The following is a 24,582-nucleotide window of genomic DNA, read 5'->3' on the forward strand; positions in this document are numbered from 1 at the left end:
CTCTAACCAGGACTAATGAGAAACAAAGCGTTGACAGAGTTTATGACACAGATAATTCCAAAAAACATATTAATATAAATGTAGTTCTAAAACATAATAAGATACTTAAAAAGTTGTTTAAACTGATGTTTTGTCCACTAGTTTTCAGCAGAATATTCACTCTCTTTTATCTGTTTTTGTTCTCTACCAACTCCTGAGGGAAATATCTGGCTCTTTAGCTGCTCAATGCTCCACTATGTTCACCAGCTAGTCTACAGCTAACTGTGTCTGTTTGCTGTTTGCTGCTGAGCAGGTAGTGCACAGTGAGTTTTTAGAGCTTTTTTTCTGAAAACAACGCTATGAGAGCGTTGAGCACTACGATCCACAACCAACACATTACACACTGATAGATCAGACATTATTATTATGACAAAATATTGATTGTAGCTGCTTTACAGTAAGTAAAGTAATTGCGTACCTTCCTAAATTCAGTTTGAAAATAAACCCTTTTACTGCAGTGAAAATTAGCAACACCTACACCTGGAAAGAAGGAAGGAAATCAGTCTTAAAACTGACGTAATAGTTGTGAAAGTTATGGCTCATAGTTAATAACATTAATCATTTAAATCAGTCAGTGTTGTCACACTTCCTGCACTTTCTACTACATTTCCAAAAAAAAGGGTTTGGTGGAGCAGCTGAGCATCATCTTTCAGCCACGTAGGAAAACACATCAAGTCCACGTAATATTATATTTTATATATTTTTCCTGTCCTCCATCCTTCCTGCAGTAACGGCTCCGCCACCTCAGAGGATTTGTTCTGGAAGCTGGACGCTCTGCAGATGTTCGTGCTGGACCTCCACTGGCCAGAGCCCGAGTTCGCCAAACATCTGGAGCAAAGACTCAAACTGATGGCCAGCGACATGATGGAGGCCTGCGTCAAGAGGTCAGACTGCTGGGTCCTTTCTTTATTTTTATACCGATGTGATTTCCCTTTGATATTATATGTAGATAACAAACAACACAGTAAACTAATTCATTCAGCCAGTTTATGACCCAAACAAGCTTGAATCTGAGCTCCTGAAAACATCAAAACCCAAACAAAATACCTGAAACGAACATTTTCTTTAGTGAAGCTGATTCATTAAATTCTTATTATATTATAATTGTATTCTTGTTTTTAAAAATGCTACAGTTCATTATAAAATAATGCGTGTTTTGTGTTTTGTCCCACAGAACAAAATCTGCATTTGATGCCAAAATGCAGAAAGCGAATAAGTCAACAGACTTCCGGGTTCCTCTGTCGGTCTGCACCATGTTCAACGTGCTGATGGACGCCAAGAAGCAGTGCTCCAAACTCTGCGTGCTGGACACCGGCCAGGAGGTAAACTAACCGATAACACCGCCTGACATCAGTGATGTGGACTCACAGGGTTTATAGGCTCGTATGTTCCAGTCACACTTTTAGCTGAAGGTTTCACTGCTGTCAATATGTTTATCATTGATTCCCAGCTGTTCATTTAACATCTTATTGAGCCCCAAATCTGGCCTTGAAACCGTCGTCTGTATATAAAGATGGATGAATTACTGGAGCCGGTTTGAAGCCCAAAGTTGCAGCTTATGGATAAATAAATATATAACTCAGTATATAATGAAGTAAAATTAAAGGTATACTATGCAGGATTTGTGGTTGTTGTTCTCCTCCTCGGCTAAGAGGGAGAGGGAGCACAGCGGTGGTTAAGCGAGCTAGAGAGTGAATGAAGAGAGGGAGCAGCGGTGGCGAGAACAAAGCCGTGAATCAGATAAATAAAACGTTATTTTCTGATTGTTTCATGGCGGTTATGTTCTAAAGCACAAACCTGCAGGAAGGTGTCGCATCGCCGGACGTGGTGTGAATGCAGAGCTTCATCCTGTGTCTGTGTGTGTGTGTGTGTGTGTGTGTGTGTGTGTGTGTGTGTGTGTGTCTGTGTGTGTCTGTGTGTGTGTGTGTAGCTCAGCCCCGCCCTCGGACAAACACACACATACCTGCTCTCTTTATACATCCATGACCAGGAGAGCAGAGGAGTGTAATAATAAAATAATAAGAAAATATGAAAATACAGGCAGAGGACAGAGTCACACTTCTAGTGGGTCATAAGTGATGACTGAGAGGGATTTCTTTTGTATGACTCTATACATTGTTTTTCAGGAAAATCCTGCATAGTTTACCTTTAAACTTAGTGAAATATTGCAACAATAGTCTGACTCCCAGGTCCTGGAGCCGGAGACTTATTAGACCGCCTGAATATAGAGATTGAGAGCAGAATGACGCGATGAAAACAACGATCGACTCAGTATTTCTAAACTGGAGTCAGTTACTTCAGCCTCGAGATGTGGCAGTTGCCACCGTCTTCAAACAAGCAAAACAAATCAGAAAGATGAACAAGGTTGACAGAGTTTGTGCTTAGCTGTGATTGGTGCATTTGGTCAATTATACATTGCAGTGATTTGACTGAGATGAGGTGGTGTGACTCGGCCCTGATGAAGCCATTTTCCTGTTATCATGTTATTCTGTCTCATCTCAAAACACCAGAACTCATTTATTTAAAAAAAAATCTGAACTTGGAACAAGAGCAATCATTTTTATATTTTCTAGCTTGGCTGAACATCAGATTAAATCACTTTACATGGACAGATGTGAACATTTTTCATTTCCCGTCTCACCATCAGAGACTCTGAAAGTCCAGAGCGAGCGTGTCGGCTTCTAAAACCCCTCCGCCGTCTTTTATTCTCAGCCTCGCACTGTGCAGGTCGAGTCAAACTGTCAGATCAGCCACTAAAACGTGACTGTTTCCTCCAAACATGCAGCAAGACGAGGAGTTCAGGTGTATTTGTGTACACTTGAAACGGCCAAACGCTCGACACGAGCAGTTAAATGGATGACCGTGAAGCCTGTGTAAGGCGGCAGCCTTGGCGCCGCTGAGAGCGAAACCCTTGGTTGCCGGCAGTCTTGACAGAGAGCTAAGCACGCTGTTCTCTTAACCTTCAACTTCCTCTCTTCACCAGCTTTCCACCGAGCCTCCGCTGCTGCTCGAAAAACACATACAGACTGTTTCTGCTGCTGTATTTTCATATTTTTAATACAACATTTTTCAAGGTTATACAAAGATAATTTCAGAAAAAAAACAAGCAAGGAAAGAAAAGACAGAGTGAAAAAGAGCAAAACAATAAAGAGGGAATAAAAAGGTTGGATAGAGACGCTCTGTTCTGCTGAAGTGATTAGTTGATTAATCAATGAGTCGGTATTTCTACAAAGAATTCAACAGCAATAGGACACTGGTTCACCTCAACTAATAAATAATGACCATATTGACCTTTTCCAACAGCTGTTTTAGGAAAAAAAGGCAGTTTCACACTCATCCTGTTGGGAAAGTTTCACTGAGATACTGTTAATCCAAGCATCAGAAGAGAGTCTCATCATCCTTGAAGCCTTTTATCTCGTAGAAGTGAGATATTTTCATTAAAGCGTATATAAATCCCACATTATAGCTTGTCTGTCAGTCAGTCAGACTCTTGCAAGAGGTCAAATTATTTCCTCCTCATCGTTCTCGCTTTGCTGTTTGACAGATGATTCAGTCCTCGCTCATGAATTTATTTCCTCTGTGACACTTTTATTGCCAACTGACTCTACACGTTATTGGTCTTAATGTTTGTGTCGATGGTTCATGTTTGTAAGTGACGTGTATCCGGCTCCGCTGTGAACACCGGTGAGGTTCTAAACGGCGACACATGCGCAGATTCAACAGAAATGTGAGCTGCATCAAGAATAACAACAATAATAATCATTAACACGGATGACGCGGCTGTGCGAGCATACATGTCCGGGATTAGACAATACAGATGATGAGGATGATGTCGCTCTCCTCCATGTTTATTTTTAACGGGCTGCGAGGTGCCGACGCTGAATGATGACGACAAGCGATTCATGCAGAGAAGTGAGACGTTAAAAAAAAAAACCCACAGATGCAAGTTGCTTCCGTTAAGTCCCGTAGCTAACGGGAATAAAGCCCTCTAGAAATTAAAAGACAAGTTTATTCTGGTAGTTTACTCACTGTAACTGGAATGTAGTGTATGCAGATATAAGTAATAATAATAATAATAATAATAATAATAAACTTCAGACAGAAAAATGAGAAAAATGAGAGATAGTGCGTTACATTAAAACAGAGGAGACACAGCTGAAAATCATAAGTAAAAGACATAATCATTCATGAATAAGAATACAAATGCCTTAAAATGGATTAAAATGTTTTAGTATATGATGGTTAAAAAGACATGTTTCTAAGTGTTGTTTAAAGCTTTCAATGGAGACTGCTTCTCTAACGTCTTTAGGTAAGGCGTTCTAGAGTTTGGGAGCATAATTGAAAAAAGCTGCATCTCCACTTTTTCTTTTGGGGAAGTTTATGGATCTCAAGCAGTCCTGCAGAGGAAGATCTAAGGGCTCGTGAGGGAGCATGAGGTATCAGGGAGTCTGTGATGTAGCTCAGCCCTGATCCATTGAGAGCTTTATAAACGAGTAACAGGACTTTGAAATCGATTCTGGAAGTAGCGTGCCGTCAGATTTGGCTGTGCAATATTATTCAACATTTATCATATAGCAATAAGACGATAGAAAGAGGTTGGCCACCTAACAGATTATTATGAGATATAGCTACTGATAGCTACTGGGGGAAACTAAAGCGGTTGACGCACTTCCTTTGTGCTGTAAATCGAGCTTTTGTTTTCCCGGGAGATAAGATTCAGACAGAATGTCATCGTGACAACGAGGCTTATAGGGAACCAGTCTAAACGCTGGTGGTCTCATTATTCTATAGCCATTACACTGTGCGATCAGCATTTACTTCATAATGATAAATTAAAGCAAGAAAGACAGACATATCAAATGCAGACATATCTGAGGCCATTTTTCTCTTTTGGATTCTTGTATCTTTTAAGGAAAAATGCCAAATATTGATTCTTCAAGGACACAGTGGGTGTCAGATTATTCCGGTGTGTGTCTCTACAGCAAAGGATGTTTGTATAGTTGACATTTTACGGACTAAATGGTCAATGATGATATTAATAATTGAGAAATATTATAGAATATATGTTGCAGCTGAAGTTTAGTGTTGTATTCACTGCATGAAATCAAGTGCGCCCTATTCATAGGTAACCTGTCTGATCAATCACAGGCTTTTGTGTGTCAGAAGAAGTCCTCCAACTTCAGGGGTCAAAGGTTACAGCATCCAGAACGTACAGAAGATCAAATATAAACTTCATGATTGTAGAGAACCAACTGGGAAAAAATGAACAGAAAGTTTGACTTGAAAGGATCTGACAGTATTTTCTTTTAAAGTGAAAAATGTATTTTTTTTCTGCAGGAAGAAATTACCTCCAATAGTTACTCTATCATTCCAGCAGCAGCTTCGACAAACAGCCTGTGATATAATAACAAACGGAGTCCTCGACAGATTCAAAGGGAATAAAAGGACATTTTATATTTGTCCACTTGAGAGGAACAAACTGATTTCACTGGGTCTCCAAACACAACAAACCTCAGTCTGACTTTTCATTCAGTTCGACAGGCTGATCTTCATTCAGCCTAAACACTCCATCTGAATAACCTTGATAATAAAATATTGAGAGTTTTTGATTGAAGTCCTGGTTTTGTCAAAAATACGACAGGAATGGAAATAAAATTTAAAACTTCAAATACCAGTGGAAAGATTTTTGTATTAAAGATATTTCATGATTACTTTCGTGTTGAACATTGAGTCTTGAGTTTTTAAAATCTCCTGCAGGTTACAAAACTGTTTGTAATGATATGTTTTATAATTGGCTGACTGTGTTTGCTTCCTTCTTTTCTTTGTCTCATGTCCCTCATGTCCATGTGTCCTGCACATCATTGTTTGAATCCCAGATTGACAAACAATGGGTAAGTTCCCTCCATCTCCTCATCACCTATTTTCCTTCTCACAACTCTCCACACGAGCTCCGCTTCTTAAAAAAAACAACAAAAAAAAACTCATTTGTTTTGAAATCTTCTTCATGTCAATAAAAAGAGCTCAAATCATTTAATCACCAACATGTTAGTGAGAGAAAATCACGCAGAAATCCATTTTTGTTTTCTTGGAAACTTTTATATGTAGAAGTTCCTGCAGAGCCCCAGCTGTTCATATTATTTATTATCACACCTGAGTGGCTTCTGATTGGCTGAACACACCTGATCCAGCTAATCAGATGTAGGCAAAGCAGAGAAAGTGAAAAAAACATGCATTGTTGTTGCTTTCCAGAACCTGGAGTGAGCACCCCTTCTGTACTTACAGCATCATATCATCGGCATATATGTTTGTTTTTTTAGATCATAGTTTTCTGGATGTCTACAAAACTCCAACAGCTGTTGTTGGAAAAAATGAGCTGATATCCAGCTTTAAACAAGGCTTTGACGAGACATCTACATGAGACTCACGAGAATATTGTTTCTTTGCTTCTTTTCGCCTGTTTTGTGGAGTCGTTGGAGACTGTAATGGATTCATGAGCTCATCCAGCTGTTCAACGCCCACACTGTTGGATTTTGCTGGTTTAGTATTAATAATAATAAATTCTGACACTGACATATGGTAATGAAAAGCTTGTTTTGTCATACAGGAAGTAGAACAGATGTTATGTTTCATTTGTGGAGATAGTCTGTTAGATTACTTATGCACTGAGTCACTGTGTGTATTTCTGTGTGACATTGACGAGGTTTTAGAGACACAAGTTTCTCTTCTCATGCAGAAACAAATGTCAACTTCTAACAGTTTGCAGCCTGTTGCACCGTCTGAATGTCGGCGGCTTAATGTTCCAACAGTTTGGTATCTTCCTGACTTTGGAAATTTTGGAACTCTGTAGATTGCGTTCAGGTTGGAGGCTCATTAAAGTGAAGCAGATGTTAGACATTGCACTGAGAATAGACGACTCAACAAGATCAAACTCTATACTTAGGACATAATAATGCTTAAAATGTGATAGAAAAAGTAGATAATTTGCATTTATCCATAAATTAATGCAGGTGGTTCTGAAGGCAGCAGATATGTTAATAAATCTGCCTTCGATTTGAGAATGCTGCGCTCTTCCTCCCTTTTTTATGTAGCTTTCAGGTTTTTTTGTGTGTGTTGATTCAAATGTCTGTGAAGAAACTGCACTTGACGTTTTAATCCATTGTTGCATTAATGAATTTAAAGCTATAATATGTAATTATTCCACATTCAAATGTCTAAAAACAACTAGACCTATGGTATATATTTTGTTGAGTTGTGTATTTACATTATCCCAAATGTTTCCAACAATTTTCAGCCAGAAGAAGTATTTTAGTCATTGGACGTCTGGATCTTAAGTTATCAGAGAAATAAACTGGGCAAACGTTTTTTTTTTTGGTTTTTTTTGGGTGAAACAGCTTCATTCTGTGTTTTTACCTGTAATCTCTGGGTCCGTTTGTTCTGGAGAGGAGGAGACCTCTGGTAATTTGGCTCTCGGTAAAAACATCCTGATCGATGAACACTGGAGTAATCCTATCCCGGTGAAGCGGGTTATTTAACAACGAAGTCACATGATCCCTTGCTACTTCACACCATCATCACACTCCGTCTTTTGTTATTGTTTTGATTGAGACCCCTAGCGGCTGAAATTACATATTGTGTGTTTAACTGAAATCAATGAAAATGCTAATCTGTCCGTCGTGGCTTTGCCACTTTGGACACTTATATAAATGTAAAGTAAATATAAAATATAAAATAGTAAATATAAATAGTGTCTTAGGAGTCATGTTCAAAATGTGACCTGGTTCAGAAACTAAAACACCTCGCAGAGCTGAAGTAGCAGCAGCGGCTGCAGCTCAACAACCAGATAAATGTATTTGTTGAGCACATGACGAAGACCAAACCATTTCCTCTCCTCTACTCTGCTTTTTATGGCCAACTTTGAAGAAATAAAAAGGCAAAAGCAGCGATGTTAACTAAGGTAAGAGGGGAAGAAAATAACCCCCAAGGCCGGCGCTGGGCTGTGAGGTAAGTTCGGCGTTGTGGCCACACTCGGTATTGCAGCTTCCAAGCATCACATGACACACGACGGCCCAGAAAGTTCTCCTCACACACATAATCATCAGGAAATGTTTTTAAATTTATCGGAACACCACAAACCTCCTGAAATGTATAATCAGAATTTGATCTGTTTGGCATCTTCATGGGAATGAATGGGAGGGGGGCGCCATCTTGCTACGTGGTATCCAGTTCTCCTTAATGAAAGAGAGAGCTGCCATTTTGCGGACTTGTGGAGGAGAGTAAAAAAAAAAAAAAAAAAAAAAATTAGGGCTAGCAGCGGTGACCTCCCTGGACCTGCAATTTGTCAGCGATCTGTGCGCTTTGTTGATTGAAATTTTTAATTTGGGTGTTCTTTAGACGGCCACTGAAAGGGCATTGTCGCCAAGAGATGAACTCCCCTGCTGCTGCCTCCATTCAGCGCTCAGCCCCAGCCTTTTTTTTCCTCTGCTCCCTTCAAGGGAAAAGGTGCCATGAATATGTTTTTAGGGGGGCCAAACGAGACATGAAATGGCGGATTAATTGAATCTTGTGTGAGCCTTTCGTCCTCGCAGCTGGACCGGTGCTTTAGAGAAATACAAGGCTGCTCTAATTGTAGGGAGACACACAAAAAGTATCCTTCAGATTCCTTCGCTTTTCCAGCGCGGACGGGAATGTCATTCAGACACATAATGGTCCTATTAGCTGCTTAACTCAGCGGCGTTACATGGATGGGAAGGTTTTTCACGCCTCCCCCGTGTCGGGAGGGTTGTGTGTGTGTGTGTGTGTGTGTGTGTGTGTGTGTGTGAGAGGACTTGATGTTCATACTGAGTGTTGTAGGTTTTTCTTTCTGTCTTTTACAGCACAGACAATGCTGTTGTTCTGTATCAGGGAGGCAAGGAGTCATTTTTAGCATTTGTGCTCTGTCAGTTAAAATAATGAAATATTGCTTTTTGTCCCCCATCCACACATCCCCACCCCCACCCCCTCACCTCCCTGTGCCCCCCACCCCCACCCCTCCATCTCGCAGCAACAGTACCACTCCAAAATCGATGTCCTGATTGACGAGGCGTTCAAAGAAATGGTTTCCTCCCTCGTCTCAAAGGTAAATCTTTTTGTATCCTCCAATCAAATCGTCTCGCTGCTGTGATTTGTTTACTCTCATTCTTTTTTGTTTGGTTTATTTAATGTTGTGATGTCTTATTTACTCACTATTTACTGTTTTATTTTTATTTATTTATTTTTTTAGAGGGGCAGTTAGAAATTATAATGGATTTTACACTTTTTAATTTTGGTTTTGTTCCTTTATGTTGTTTACATTATGGATTTTTATAAATCATGTATTTTCCTCTTTCCCTCCTTTCTTTTCCTTTTTTTGACTTATTATTTAGTTATGGTTTACTATTTGGATTTTTAGTTTAGTTTTTTCTTTGCTTATTATTACAATTCTTATTATATTTATGTTTGTCAAAACAAAATTCGGGTGGTTTTATTTACTTATTAAACAAATCCTTTTTTTCTTTCATTTCTATTTTATTTTTATTTAATTTGGTTACAGTTTAATCTTATTCATAACTGATATTTATCTTTAAGAAACACATTATGTATTTATTTCTGTAAAACATCTACAGGTGCAGTGAGAATAATAAAAACCTGTTTCTGTTTGAAAAATCAAGTTGTTTTAAGAATTTTACAGGAATTATGTCTGTATCAAAATAAATCAGGTTTCTGCATTAGAATCAAGAAAAATGAATGAAACTTGATTTCAGAGAATATTGAAATTGAAATAAAATCACTATTAAGAAAAAAAACTTGAAAAGGAGATTTTTGCAGGATGGAAAGTTTCTAAAACTAAAAATGATAAAATAACGATATTGAAAAATGAAACTGATAAATGTGTCTCTCCTGTTCTGTCTGCAGTTCGCCGCTGTTTTAGACGGCGTCCTCTCCAAACTCTCGAGATACGATGAAGGCACATTCTTCTCTTCAATCCTCTCTTTCACAGTGAGTAGCCATGTTTTTGTTCCTGGATACACAGAGTGCCGAGCTGTTTCTTTCACCGCTCACAGAGGCAACCTGTTATTTGCTAGAAACCAAATCTTCCCTGCTGAACTTCAGTGTCATTCTTCTTCTTCTTCTTCTTCTTCTTCTTCCTCTCTCTCCCTCCTCCTCTTGCCCTCCCCACCCCCCACCCCCCCACCCTGAAAGGTGAAAGCAGCTGCCAAATATGTGGAAGTCCCTGTGAGTCTGTCGATCTGCCTGCTGCTTTATTATTCACCCTGTCTGTCACAGTTGGTCTCCATATTTGTGTTTCCATCCGTATTCAGACAATCGGAGCAGAACATTAAGCGGCGAGAAAATGCAAAGCAGACGCTCTTTGCATTGAGCCTCAGTCATGTGCTTGTTGGGTTTTTTTTTTTTTTTTTTTTTTTTAAAGTTTGTCATCACATGATGTTAAACATGTGTGAAAGATAAAGAGGACTTTTATTCCATCTGCAGCTCCAGAGCCAAAGATCACACTTAATTAATTGCACTCTCGTCCTTGGAGATGTGTTTTGCTGAAGTGTCGGTTTGTGGGCGGCGGCGACCGCAGCAGCGGCGTTCAGGTGTCAAGCGGGTTAATGAGAGGCAGCGGCGTGGCAGAGATTGTAGGCCGCGGTGAGACGCGAGCGGGAAGAGGAGACAACGTGTACGACGCAGGAGTTAAAGTGTCGAGGTGATGAGGCATTAACGTTTTGGCGGCATCCGAGGTGTGAAGCGAGAGAGAGAGAGGGTTTGTCTCCAGAATTAGATCTCAGCGAGACGAGGTGACCCGTCATTTTCTACGAGTACAATTCCTCTGTGACTTTGGGGTTTCTGCATGTTTCTCCATTTTTGCATCTCTTTCATGTGAATACTGGCAGTTTTTAAAAGCATCCGCTGGGATTAAAAGATATTTTAAAATCAGTTTTTCCTAACCTCTCAGGCTTTAACACAAAACACTTTAATATAAAAATAAAAAATAATATATAAAAAAGGAAAATTAATAATTTTTCTCTCTTACGAGGAGTTGTTAGGCTGTAATTAAATGTTTTTGACAACTAAATAAAACAAATGTCATATTGAATATGGTGAAAATAAATTCGATATTGAATTATATTGATGCTTTCAGTTGATAATTTCACTGCTTCTAATGGTGGGAATTTTTAACGACTGTTTAATAATTTTATAGAAATGTCATCACTTGACTGACAGTTTTGTCAGACCGTCATTCTCAGCTTCACTGGCCTTTTGTGGCCAAATTAAAATATTTATGGGGAAACGATGCAGCCACTTCCTTAAAAATGATGTTTATACTGGATGATTCTGTACGTCATGATTTATGTTCAGTGCCCAGACAGGAAGTAGTGTGTCCAGGTGGAAAGGAAGCGTGTTTTCTTCACCATAACCATAAACGTCCATTAACCACAATCGTACAGTAGTTTCCATGAGCAGATATTTCAGAAATAAATGATTTATTTGTATTTAAAGTTGATTTTTTTCTTCATTTTTACCTTTATTTGACAGTTTTGACAGTGCTGGTAAGACAGGAAACAGGTAGAGTGAGGTGCGTTACTGTTATCGTCATGTGTTTTAACAGAAGGCTACCAGATCGCCACGGAAACAAATGATTTTACATAATAAATATGTATAAAAAATACAAAAAGCTCTAAAAATAACTGTGTCTTTATTAAAAAGCTTCCATTACTCCAAATAATCCAGTTAGGTTTTGATCTTACAGTTTCGGCTGTTTAAACACAACATTGTGTTTTATTTGACAATGACATTGTCTCTTTTATATTTCAGTCTATATCTTTATTATATTTTTTTCAAGGGTGTCACAACTGAGACTGTAAATGTTGTGATGGATTTTCCCTTTATTGGTTTTCTTAATCATATTAGCTGTATATACACTGGCAGGCCTACTATTTTGGTTATTTTTACTCACATTTTATTATTTTAAAATGACAAAACAATTGTAGAACTGATAGAGAACTAAGCTGGATGTCTTCAACAATAATGCCATGAATAGTTTTTATTGGTCAATTAACCTGATCTTAAGTTGAATAAACAGCAGAAACTTAAAGTAAATCAATATTTGGTCTTTAAAACAGCAGCAGTTCTCCTCAGTGTTTCAGGTTCTCGGCAGGTTGGTTTTTCCTGCATCTTGGAGAAGTCGCCACAGTTCTTCTTCTATTGTGGATTTCGGCGTCTCAGCTGCTTTTGTCTCTTCATGTTAATCCCAGAGTGACTCCATGATGTTGAGATCAGAGACCATCTGTTGCAGGACTCCTTGTTCTTCTGGTTGGATGTTTGGGTTTGTTGTCCTGCTGCAGATGATTATTTATTATAGATCTAAACATCTAAAGCACCTAAAAGCTTTGCACAGTTCTGTACATGAGAGCATGATTGAATAATTCAAGGGTACAATTATTGATTCATAAATACAAATGACTAAATTGAGAGTACAGAAGTATATTAAGTGCAGAAAATAATATTTTTTAGAGAATAATTTCTCATATTTTAAAACTTTATTTTGCATTTTACAAGTTGCGTTCAATAAAAACACGCCTGATACACAGATGTGAGAACATCCTGCACTGAGTCACTGAACAGCTGAGGTGAAAAGCAGCACAACAGCCTCACTTAACCTCCTTAATCCTCTGACCCGCCGCGGCACAGCCCACGTATCCCATCATGCTCTCTGGTTCCACTCCAGACTTCCTCCTCTCCCCTGAAATTATAATGTAACTGCTACCTCAGCCTTTTGGGTCTTTTGTGTGGAGGGAACCTGACGCAGGTAAGCCTCTTTTCCAGGTGGAACGAAGAGCGGGGGGGCGGAGCCTCTGAGCCGCCTCACCAGAGGACTCCGCCCCCTGCAGCTTCTCACGAAAGATGAAACTTTCACCCTCGAGTGTTAACATTTTGGAGACTTTTTGACTACATTTCACAGCAAAATATTGTAGTTTTTACTACATTTTAACTGCTGCAACTCGTTACTTCATACTTTTATGTTTTAAACTCAACATATCAGACATTTATGGCTGAGTCTTTCTTGTTTGCTTTTCCATCTTCAGCATATATAAATACATTAAGATCTATGAAAGTAAACGCTACTTGTACTTTTTGACAAGCTGTAATTTTACTGTTGATATTACGCTGCTGTAATAACAACCCCCTTAAAACATAAAACGTTCTTCCGACTGTATCAAAGCCAGAATCATGCTGTTCGCAGGCTTCTCATTATCCGTCATGATGTTCGATTTTAGCAGCTTTAGTCTATTAACGTTAATTCTCTGAGTTTGCCAAACTACAAAATCAAACTGTTGGTAAACGTGCATCACAAGCTGGTGTCTGGAAACTCGCCCAAACATGGTTTGTTATTGAAAGACACAACATTCCTCTGCTGTTTTCATACTTATTAGAGGTGCTCTGTAGAGTTTTCTTGTAAAAAAAAAAAAGCTGATGTTTCATAAAAGTTTGAAACCTGCATGTTTACATCCATGTTTACTAGCTTACAGTCATCTTCTTCTCTGTGTTTTTTTGGTGCATCACAGATCAGACCTGTAGATCAGTGAAATAGGCAGGAATGTGCATTGTGCCACTTGTGCGCATGTGTGTGAGGAGAAACAAAAGGAGAACGTGCACATAAAACATTACTCCATAGCAATTCCAGAGTTCAGAAACTCTGCCAGGTTACCTTCATGTTTGCGAGTAGAGTGGTGTTGAAAAAGACAGACAGAGTGATGAGTCTGTCATAAAATCATAAAATCAATAAACAATCTAGCATCAGCTGCCATGTACATCATTTTCTCTCCAAATTAAACGAGCAGATTGGTGGTTTGACCATGTAACTCCAGAACAACACATAAAGTTAGGCCACCTTCGTCGTCATGGCAACGATAATAACCACGGGGTTAAGGTTAGGGGACGATCGTAGTTACGCTTTTTAAAAAACTCAACTCAGTTGGTTGGAAACAGGAAATGAGCAACGTTGGGTTAAAGCCTCCATCCACCCTCCTCCTCTGAATGAGGAAATCTGTCCACATATATAACATATATATTATAATTATGTATATATATATATATGTGTGTGTGTATATATATATATATGTGTGTGTGTGTATATATATATATATATATATATATATATATATATATATATACACATAACGTAACTAGATGTCGTTTCTGGGCGACTGACATTACGACCTATCGTGTGGTTTTTCTTGGTCTGTTTGATAGCAGTCGAGTACTGACTGACAGTTAGCTAAATGCATTCAAGTAGCACTTTTATCCAGAATGCTCACTCACACGCTAACGGCAGCATCTAGCATGCGAGGCAGCGGTGATTCAGAGTGTTGTTCAGTGACGCTTCGACATGTGGACAGAAGCAGCTGAACCACAAACCCTGCAATTAGTGGAAGGACCTGCTTGCTGAGCCGCGTCCCTCAGCTGTGACTTTAAGCTCATCACCTCGGCCTGATTGGATCTCTGTAGCATTCAAGGCTGAGCAGCTGCACGTCTATAACATATAACTAATCAATACTATCATTTTTAGATGATATCCGTTGTCTTAAGCTTTCTTTTTCCCTCCCTCCATTAAAAGACATGTTTCTCTTCTTGTTCCTTCCCTTTGTTTTCATTCATCTGCTGAAGGAGAAAAGGAAAATCTGGATTTTTTAAGTGGGCGGGCTTATGAGCAGGATTTGTGACATCACAACTAGTTTGGAGCCAATCCTGGTCCAGTATTCAACTTACACGAGAGCGATGTGGAAACTTGACGCCTCCAGTGAGGGAGGAGACATCTGGTGTCCAACAGTTCAAAACTAAAAATATGAGTTTTTAATGAGGGAGAAGGAGGAAATGTAATTTTAAGGATTTTAAAACAGTAATTGTACTTTTTTTAATGGAAAAACCACATCAGACACACATTATTGTTCCAGAGTATTTTTATATGTGTTAATATATGTCTGAAAGGGATCTTTAACAATATTCTTAAGTAGTTTTATGTATCCCAGTAATATTGCTGTTATAACTGTTACTATCACTATAAATATACACTAGTTACATGTGTAGATGATGATTTCTACACTGATAATGTTATAATATTTGTCGGTGGAAAGGTTACGCCCTGGTTTAAACAAACTTTCTTGATGACTCTATATGTTTATTTTAAGAAATCACATTTTATTGACATTAGTTCTGCTGTATATCTAATATAGTATAATATAGTATCTATATATATATATATATATATATATAGTGTGTTTATTGTTCCCTTTGGTTTAACAGTGACCTCCTACAAGAGCACCAGACAGTCCTGATCAAGTATTGATTTCACATTTAATCCTTTTTCTACCGGACCTCTTACTGCTGCTAGTGAAGTGTTGTGACATTACAGTACGGATACTGTAAAAGGGTTACAATCGTTCAGTGTGTGTTTCTCACATTGACTCACACTTCTTCACGCCTGTACAGCCAAGATACCAGTGACTGACAGCCACACATGCTCATATCAAACATATGCACACTGGCAAAGCAGAAACACAAACATTGGAAGAGCGATCATCATCACTGGCTCTTCACCATCGTTAACACAACACGGTCCTGCAGAGTCTGAAGCGACACGCCATATTTCAAAACATGTTAACTAACTAAAGCAGCATTCTGGAGGGGGTCCAGAGGTTAACGACATAAAGTTAATCACCTAATCACAACATGTACTGTTTGGACTTTTATAAACTAAAAAAAAAGCAAAAAAATGTCCCTAAAGTGCTTCTAAAAATGATTGTTTTTATATTCAGGTTTTCCCACAAATTAAAGCAGAATTACCAATAATTCTTCTTCTTTTGTTGCTGCAACATAAAAATTAAACAAGAAGTCATGTGTCATTTATCAACTAAAATAAAATATGCCTCAAATATGAGGAATATCTGCTTTTTAAAAAAAAATTGATATGATTATAAATGTAATATTTTAGGAGCTTTTTAGACTGTCGGTTGTACAAAACAGCTGATTTTAACACAACTTGGACTTCTGATGGAGATACGTCAGTAATTCTCCCATTTTTTATTTATTTCAATATTGATTTAACGTTTTTAAAAGATTAATAATCAGAAGTGAAAAAAACTTTCACACTCAGAAATATCTCTTTTCATTAAATTAAGGAGGGTAAAATGGATAATATGTTGTTAAAACATGAGGCAAAGTGTATTTATATGCAAAATAGTTTATTCTACAAATGACACACTTTCTTTTTTATAAAACTCGGATATGTTTAACTGTGTATGACGACCTGCAGCTGAGTTTCTGATTTGACATCATTTACATATGTGCTCATTTGTCATATGATTATGTATATCTGTATTTTTGAATGATTCTCAGCCGTAGTTGTTTCGTTTGTTCTGGTCTTTGTCTCGAGTGTCTCTGATCGACGTGAGTCAGCACTGAGCGGGTAGAAATACCGGAGGTGTCTGTTTGGAAAAACGTCAGTCTTTGAGCTCAGTCATGCATGCTAATAAAAAAAAAGAGAGATTTCTAAGACATCTTTCATCATGTGAAAGCTTTTCTTGACTTCTGATTGTCGCTGCTACCTGGAGCGCAGTCATTTGTAAAATTAGCTTAAAAGATTAATGATAAAAAATCATTGCAGCTGCAGTTCAGCCTTGTACTTTAGGGTCATGTCAACACAGTTATTTGAAATTACAGAGAGACTTAATGTTTTTAATGCAAACACACATATTTCTACACACAACATGCACCTGGAAGAAATGAAATCAATCCAAGACAGGAAACAAGGCCGGTTGCAGTGTGTAATTACCTGGCATTTCACCGCCCTCCCTCCCCCACTCCACCCCCCCCCCCCCCCCCCCCCCTCCACTAACCTCTTGTTATCAACAGGCCTTCCCCCCCCCCTTCAATCTTCTACCCCTCCTCATCTGTATCCGTTGTCAAATGTTGACGAGCAACCAGGCGGCCATTATCCGGGCGCGGTGGGGATTAATGGTGTTTGGCTACAAGTGAAGAAACAGTGAAGGAGACAAAACAGGCAGGCAGGGCAGAGCGTGACAAGAGCTGCTTGTATGTGTGTGTGTGGTGGGTTTTTTTGTTGTTTTTTTTTTTTCTTTTCTGTCTGTCTTTCTTTCCTGTCGTGTTAAACTCTTAATCTCGGTGGCTGGAACTGTGCCCGCGTCTCCCGATCTGTCACGCTGCTTTGTCACCTCGTCAGCGCAGGAGAAAAGAGAGGTAAATGATTGAGACTAAGCCTTAAGGGGATGGAAGGGGGAAAATTGATGTCTCAAGTGACAACAGGGGCAGTGATATGTTGTCAGTAACACACACACACACACACACACACTCACACACATGAATGTTGTAGTACAGATATTTTTGCGCTTTGACAGTGTTCATACCTGTGCAGATATATTTTTATAAATGTATCCATCCACACTGTGTTTGTCATTAAAGGACGGTTTCAAATGTTTCCAGTGTGTGTTAAACCAGCAGTCAGGTGTCCATATGAACAGTGAAAGAGGTTTTCCTCGCTGTAATCATTCCTCCTCTTCATACTGGATATTAAAGATCCTTCAAATGTGTTTTCAATGGAAGTGATGGAGGATAAAATCCACAGTGTGTCCACACAGTCATTTAAAAGTCTGTGTGAAGCTTCTATTCAGCTTCATCAGTCTGAGTTAGTCATATCAAGTGGATATCTGACACATTTACAGTCTTTTTAGCATCAAATTCCCTCTTTGTGTTTCCTCGGACAGTGTTTCCCTGTTGAGCTGCAGGTGGAAGTATAGTAACAAAAAGAGGAACTTTGGCACTAAAAAGACTGTAACGTTGAAAGATATCTACTTGATTTGACTCATTTGGACGCTGAAGATTCATATTACTTTATCCTCCATCACTTCCATTGTAAGGTCATTATGAAGGGATCTTCTAATGGTCAGTATGAACAGGAGGAATGATTACAGCAAGAAAAACAGGTTTCACTGTTCATTTGGGCTCCTGACTGTTGTTTTAAGACAACTCGTCCTTTAAACTGATGCTTTCCTCCAGATTTTACAACCTGGCTGCAGGGATTTGCTCTCATTCAGCAACAAGAGCATTAGTTAGTGAAAAGGTTTGGCCCACAGTTGGTGTTCCAGTTTATCCCAAAGTTGTTTTGTGGGCTCTCTGCAGCAAATAGATAAGTAATCCATTAATAATGAACAGATTAATTGATAATGAGTCCTATTTGGTAACAGTTGCAGTCCTAGTTACTTTAGTGCCTTGAAAGCAAAGAGGTCAGAAATGTTAGTTTCCCACTCCTGACCTGTCACGTTCCAGAGCAGACACCATAAACCAGTATTACCAGTACAGTAACATGTGGGCCCATCAAGCACCCCAGCAGGTGATCTGATGCGAGGATCTTGGCGAGTGGCTTCCATGGCAGCACTGGTTCTGGTACCAAACTCTACTTTCTGCTGGATTTCTGGGAACCATCACGAGCCTCAGATAGATTCTGATGGTGCGATAATAGTCTAAAGGAAAAAATCACAGTTTCACAATTATTCTGCATTAATTTATTTCAGAGTACTACGGATGGATCCAAGGATTCTGCTACAGAGAGTTGAACTGCAGCAGTACCAGCATGCTGCAGTTCAGTACGTTTGAGGTGTTGGATCCTTCAGCAAGTTTTATAAACTGAAGATCCGTCTTCTTGAGCAACCGCCTGGCCGTTCTTCATGTACCTGAAATACTCTCACAATGACGCTTTAAGGTGTTTCCTTTAGCCAATGTCGCCTCCCACAAACCTCCTGACAGCATGTGGAACTTTGTGTACCTGAACTTGTTGCAGGACGGCATTTTAAGCTGGTGCACCAGGTTTGTTTTGGTTCCTTCTGCAGTCTGCTGCTATGGACATTTAATTGTCTAGTTTTGTTTCATTTTTCTCACAGTTCAACTGTTGTTCATAAAGTACCATAATGTCCCTTTTTTTTGAGAGTGGGAACAGAAACACTCTGAGCCTTTATGGTTTACAAAACCGTGACGTTTTAAAGCGATTAATAGTGAAATCTGTTCATCGGTACCTCCGACTGAGCTCTGTAGTGATAGTTTTCCCTGGAAAATGAGAATGTAGCCTTTATGCGACCGCATGTTGTGGAGAGGGGATAGAATTTGACGGCTCGCTTGGAGTCGCTGCCAGAAGGTCGTCTGCGCCTGTCATGGCAGCAACCCAAGAACCCGCTTGTGGGACACCGGCGGCGAAATACGCCGTCAGGTCGGAGGAGGCTTTTCAGGCCGGTTTGGTGGAGGCGACTCCTGAGTCAGCAGACAGAGTAAAGGACTGAAGAACTTTCAGCTGACATCAAAGAGTCTGTTGACTTATCATGACTTAAATTTCATTGCTTAATAATGATGTTGACAATGTTTATGTAGCATCCAGCAGACGTCCTCTCTGGTTTTTTAGTGTGGACGGAAATCTTTCAGAACTGGAAAAACTTCTGACGTGCAGTTTTGAAATGTATCTGCATTAATGCGGACGTGACCTCAAAGTGTCTGCTGGAACAGATCAGAGAAATATGACAAGTAATGTAACACACATCGTTCCACAATGATCCTCGATCCGCCCGGCTCTCACCTCTCCGCTCACTGCAGAGGATTATGGGGGTTCTGACAGGCCTGTCAATCACTGGACGTGACCCCCCCCCCCCCACCTCTCTCTCTCTCTCTGGATGAACCTACCACTCACACACACACACACACACAGCAGATCCCCCTGCAGTCATGTGACCCCACTTTAACCCCTGGTATCTGCAGGTTTTTCTCGTCCAGCGGTCCGTCTGAATTACAGCCGAGCGACTGTGACTGATCTGAGTCTGTCACCCGCTGTTAGAGGTCTGTGAAACAGCTGCTGAGACTGTTTTCATCACCAAACATTTGATTTACAGCTATCAGAGAGATCATCTTCTGTTTCATGCCACTACGAGAGCAGAAATAATTTGTCAGTTAATCGATAAGTTTTGATAAGTAATGAATCATTTGACTATAATGTAAAAATATGAAGAATTTGGTTAATTTGAATATGGAAATGTGAGGAATTTCTGCTTTTTGTACCTTTTTGAGTGCATAGAGGAGCATTAATATTATGATTATTATGTCATGAGTATATGAATAATACTAATAATAATTAATAATAATAAAGTTTAATTACATAGCACTTATTAAAACCAGAGATTACAAAATGCTTTACAAGGACAAACAAACACATGCAGACAGATTTTTCATATAAAAGTCTGTGTGTCTCAGACGCTGGCAAACGACAAAATTAACATCAAGCAGACTTTAAAAAAAAAAAAAGCATGATTTTAGCTTCATGCTCGGAGAATAGTTGGAGTTTGATGCAACAAAGATGAGAGTAAAGAATCACAAAGGCTAGTCTGCTTTCCCATAGCTGCCTCTTTGCTTGTCAAATAAAAAAACACCCAGATTTTCGGTGTTCGGCGTCGTTTCGCCGTGATGGAGGTGACGTGGTGTCATGATCTAGTTCTTTTTTACCCACAACATTAGCATGTGACAGTTTCTTTAGTGTTGCCTTTGATAAGAAAAAAAAAGGGTCATGATCCTAAATTTATAATCAAGTCTCCAACCTGCCTTTTCTGCCTTTAAGTGAAGCCAAAAGGTTTCTGGTTTTCTTGAGGCTCCATTTCCTTGTTTTTCCACGGGGGACTTGACGTGCCATGCTCAGCAGCGCTCAGCAGCGCTGTAGCAGAACAACAACCCCCCCGGGGGCTAACACATGCCGGCTCAGAGAAAAACGGGTGTGAAAGATGTCAAAGCAATTACAATAAGCATTACAGTTGTAATCTCCCCTGACAACAGGGGAGTGTGAATGAACAAGGCTTTACCCACTTCTCCTGCCTCTGGCCTCTCCCCGCCACACAAACTGCTGCTTCCAACAGGCACTTCACGTTTCCTCCACTCTAACAGCTCCAGCAGCTTCTTGTTACTCCCGACACGGAGAAGGTGGATTATTTTTTTTCTTCTTTTCAGCCAGGAAGCAGCAGGTGATGCTGAACAATTGTGTTGTTAGAGTCTGGTAGGTGTCTGCGGGGGAAAGTGTTTTTAATAAATGATTGCGCAACATTGTTGATCCTGTGCTTGAATATACAAACAACTTTTTACAGTGAAATCGGTGCATGAATTAAACTGATACTCATCAGTAAAACTCTGCAGATTCATTCACTAAAACTGTGCCCACACAAAGCCAGAATGATGCAGACGCATTCTTTTCATCAGATTTATAAAGCTGTGCATACGCATGGTTGTGTTTAATAAATCTCAGTCATTTGTGATGTGTCATGAGTAGGGCTGTGCGATATGACGATATATATTGTTTGACGATAGCAAAAAAAGAAAAATTGTTTCATTTTATGTTATATTGTTTATATCGTGGTGTCAAAAATCACACTCTTTACGGCAATATCTTTCATCATTTGACGACATTTTGCGTTCTTCCACACAGTTGGATGTAAGGCGAAGGTAAAGGACGAAGGCAAGACGACATAAACAAACATGGAGGAGTGTGCACAGTAGTCCAACTAGGAGCTCGTACCTTAGAAAGGGCTTCGTGGTTTGGATATGAAAAGTGACACGGACCAGAAAACTGTATTTTGCAAATTATGCCGCATGTCAAAAGTCATGTCAAAGAGTACGGCGAGAGTCTACGGATGAAAGTACAGCAGAGCACTGAAAAGAAACAGCAGACTGAGACATTGCAAGAAGCTTTTGCCCGCAGCCTTTCCATGTGGTCATTTTATATAAAATATTTATTCATTGAATAATATAGCATGATATAACGTGCTATATCGTGATATGAGATGTTGGTCATGAGTAGCCGTTGCTTTTTAACGCCACAGTATGCTTGAAACAGACAGTTTGGTCCACCGTGTCGTCCAAAAGGCCACGCTTGAGGACGCTGACATGAAAGGTGACAAAAATTGTGCGAAGAATTTTTTTTTAAAAAAAGAGCTCAAGAGAAAACTTCAAACCTACTTCGCTGGCCGATCGCTGCGTAAAGCGGGGGTGATTGTCGTTGTTGTGAAGTTACAAAATTGCCGGACACTAACTTCACCCTCCATGTGAGGATGGTGTGTTTTCGGAGGAGGGCATTAAACAAACTGATGCCTTTATTGTGCACCACTGAGTTAAGACTAATGTCATAACCAAACCACATAACATAAAGAACGTAAGATGGATTTATGGTCAATTAACAACATATTTTGAGTCGGTTTTGTTGAGGCCCACTATAAAAAAATGTGGGAGATCAAAACGATTAATCAGTTGATCAACAGAAAATGAATCATAGTCATTTATCAAGTATCTGGGTGAAGCTTCTCCGTTATGTTTTTCTGTTTTATAAACTGAATAAACTACTGCTCGTCTTGAGTGGCTCTCTGGGTAACATTAACTCAGTGTTGTGTTGATGTTATATTGACTCAAAGTGGGTAAAAACCAGGTTTTAGTGTTTACTCTCAACAATAAGAGGCTTGTATCCTTTAATCATACAGTATATTCTACATTAAATATAATTATTTCAATAATAATTACTTGCCACTATGTTCCTCTTCAATTTAATTGTACTATCATACAGAATTAATTTTGCTGGGATGTACATTAGTAACACCAGCTTGTTATCTAAGAGAAAAGCCTCCTTCAGTGACACATTTTATTCCCGTTCAAGCATTAGGTGAAACAATCTGTTTCCCATTAATCCCATTAATTATGTTTAAAGAATGTCAAAGATAAAACAATATTGTGTTGCTAAAAACAGAAGCATATCCACTTATCTTCCAAAATCAATCTGTGTTAAATCCAACTAGTCCATAGTGAGAGTGTGAAACAGACCAATGCAGTGAAGCTGATAGTGTTACTCATTTTAATTCATCAACTTTGGAAACAAAATATCGATAATTGTGATGATGAATAAAAAAAATAAAAATAAAATTCCCCACTGATTCTCACACCAGGCTTCATAATGATTAATTAATGACTCTTGGCGAAGGAATAATCATCACCTACTGAAATGAAAATGGAAAATGATGAGAGCTTGTTAGAAAAACTGAAATTGAACCAGAAAGTGAAGAATAAAAGTAACTAAAACAACAGTAACATGCTGCTCTAACACTGATGCTTCACTATTAATAATCTAATGATGTCATATATAATAATATATCAGTCAGAGGGACCAAACCACTACTTTTACTGCAATACTTTAACTACATCAAGCTCATAATACTTATTTACTTTTACTGCAATACTTTAACTACATCAAGTACTTTTACTTAAGTAGGATTTTTCATGGAGGACTTTTACTTGTAATGGAGTATTTTTACATTGTTTTATTGGTACTTTTACTTAAGTAAAGGATATGAATGCTTCTTCCACCGCTGGTCATTTTTACCCTCAATGAGAGATTTGGTTGAGTTACAGAAGTTGGGGGAACGATGGTAAGACAGGAAGTGATGTCAGGTTTCTTTCTCCAAACAAATGAGTTCAGGATTGATGAGACTTTGGATAACATGGAAACACCAGCTTCCCTGTTTGTTTTTTCCTGCTGGCATTATTGTTTGGAGGTCGTCATATACAGCCAGCAGACTGTCAGCTGATTGGCTTCTACTGTAGCGTGATATTAGCTTATGAACAGCATGGATGAGGTGAGATGTGCACCATGAAAACCAGCCATGTTCACATTTTCAACACCAGGCTGAACTAATAAGCTTGCAGTGGATGTCTGACATCATTCTCCATTTTCAGCCTCCACCCCCTCATGGCGTCTGTGTCTTTTCTCCTGCAGAAACCGGGGATGGATCTGGCCGACACCTACATCACCTTCGTACGACAGAACCAGGACATCCTCCGAGACCGCGTCAACGACGAGCTCTACATCGAGAAGGTGTTTGATGTAAGTGCTGGTTCTTTTTTGTCTCATTTTGGTAGTTTTGTCCATTATTTCCATCAGTAGTTATATTTTTGTACTCACTAAGTTAATAGTTTAGATCTGGGAATGTGGTGACATCACTAAAAGTCAGACAGGTTGAGAAACACGAGCACTCAGACGTAATCCAGATCATCTAAGGTACTTTATCTGGAGGTCAAACTGAAATTAGCGCAGCCTGAAATGTTGGTAATAATGCCTCATCGGACAGAAAGACTGTTCACACAAGTACAGCAAGTATGAGAGGTCAAAGTTGAATCAGGGAGGCGGTCTGTAAACTGAGGGATGTTTGCAACAGACATTATTTTTGTCTTTATTTGTATCCTCATTAGTGCTCCTGAGGGCCACATAACAATATCAACAATAAAATCACATCGATCACTTTATCAAGAAAAAGCTAAAAAAGTCAAATATAAAGCAGAAAATAAGTGAAATGACTCTGAAAGGGGAGACAATACAAACCATCAATGGACCCGTTCAGCCGAAAGTCGACCTGCGTCAGACCCATGTCCCGCCCAATCAGCAGCTGC

At 39.2% G+C, this 24,582-nt stretch overlaps 1 protein-coding gene across 3 annotated transcripts in view; it reads left to right on the top strand.

The window, feature by feature from the left end:
- The window catches only part of cadps2 (Ca++-dependent secretion activator 2), a 254,458-nt gene that overhangs the window by 214,964 nt on the left and 14,912 nt on the right, over positions 1–24,582 (top strand). For 2 of the 3 annotated variants that reach the window (XM_067590867.1, XM_067590870.1), the window contains 7 exons: positions 768–923; positions 1,214–1,361; positions 5,916–5,930; positions 9,080–9,154; positions 9,970–10,053; positions 10,258–10,290; positions 23,912–24,019. In XM_067590867.1, the coding sequence (XP_067446968.1) occupies positions 768–923; positions 1,214–1,361; positions 5,916–5,930; positions 9,080–9,154; positions 9,970–10,053; positions 10,258–10,290; positions 23,912–24,019 (619 nt within the window). The remainder of the gene's footprint in view (positions 1–767; positions 924–1,213; positions 1,362–5,915; positions 5,931–9,079; positions 9,155–9,969; positions 10,054–10,257; positions 10,291–23,911; positions 24,020–24,582) is intronic. The other variant, XM_067590868.1, reaches the window with a different exon arrangement.

The sequence above is a fragment of the Thunnus thynnus genome, chromosome 5, assembly GCF_963924715.1.
Source record: "Thunnus thynnus chromosome 5, fThuThy2.1, whole genome shotgun sequence".
NCBI classification, from domain to species: Eukaryota; Metazoa; Chordata; class Actinopteri; order Scombriformes; family Scombridae; genus Thunnus; species Thunnus thynnus.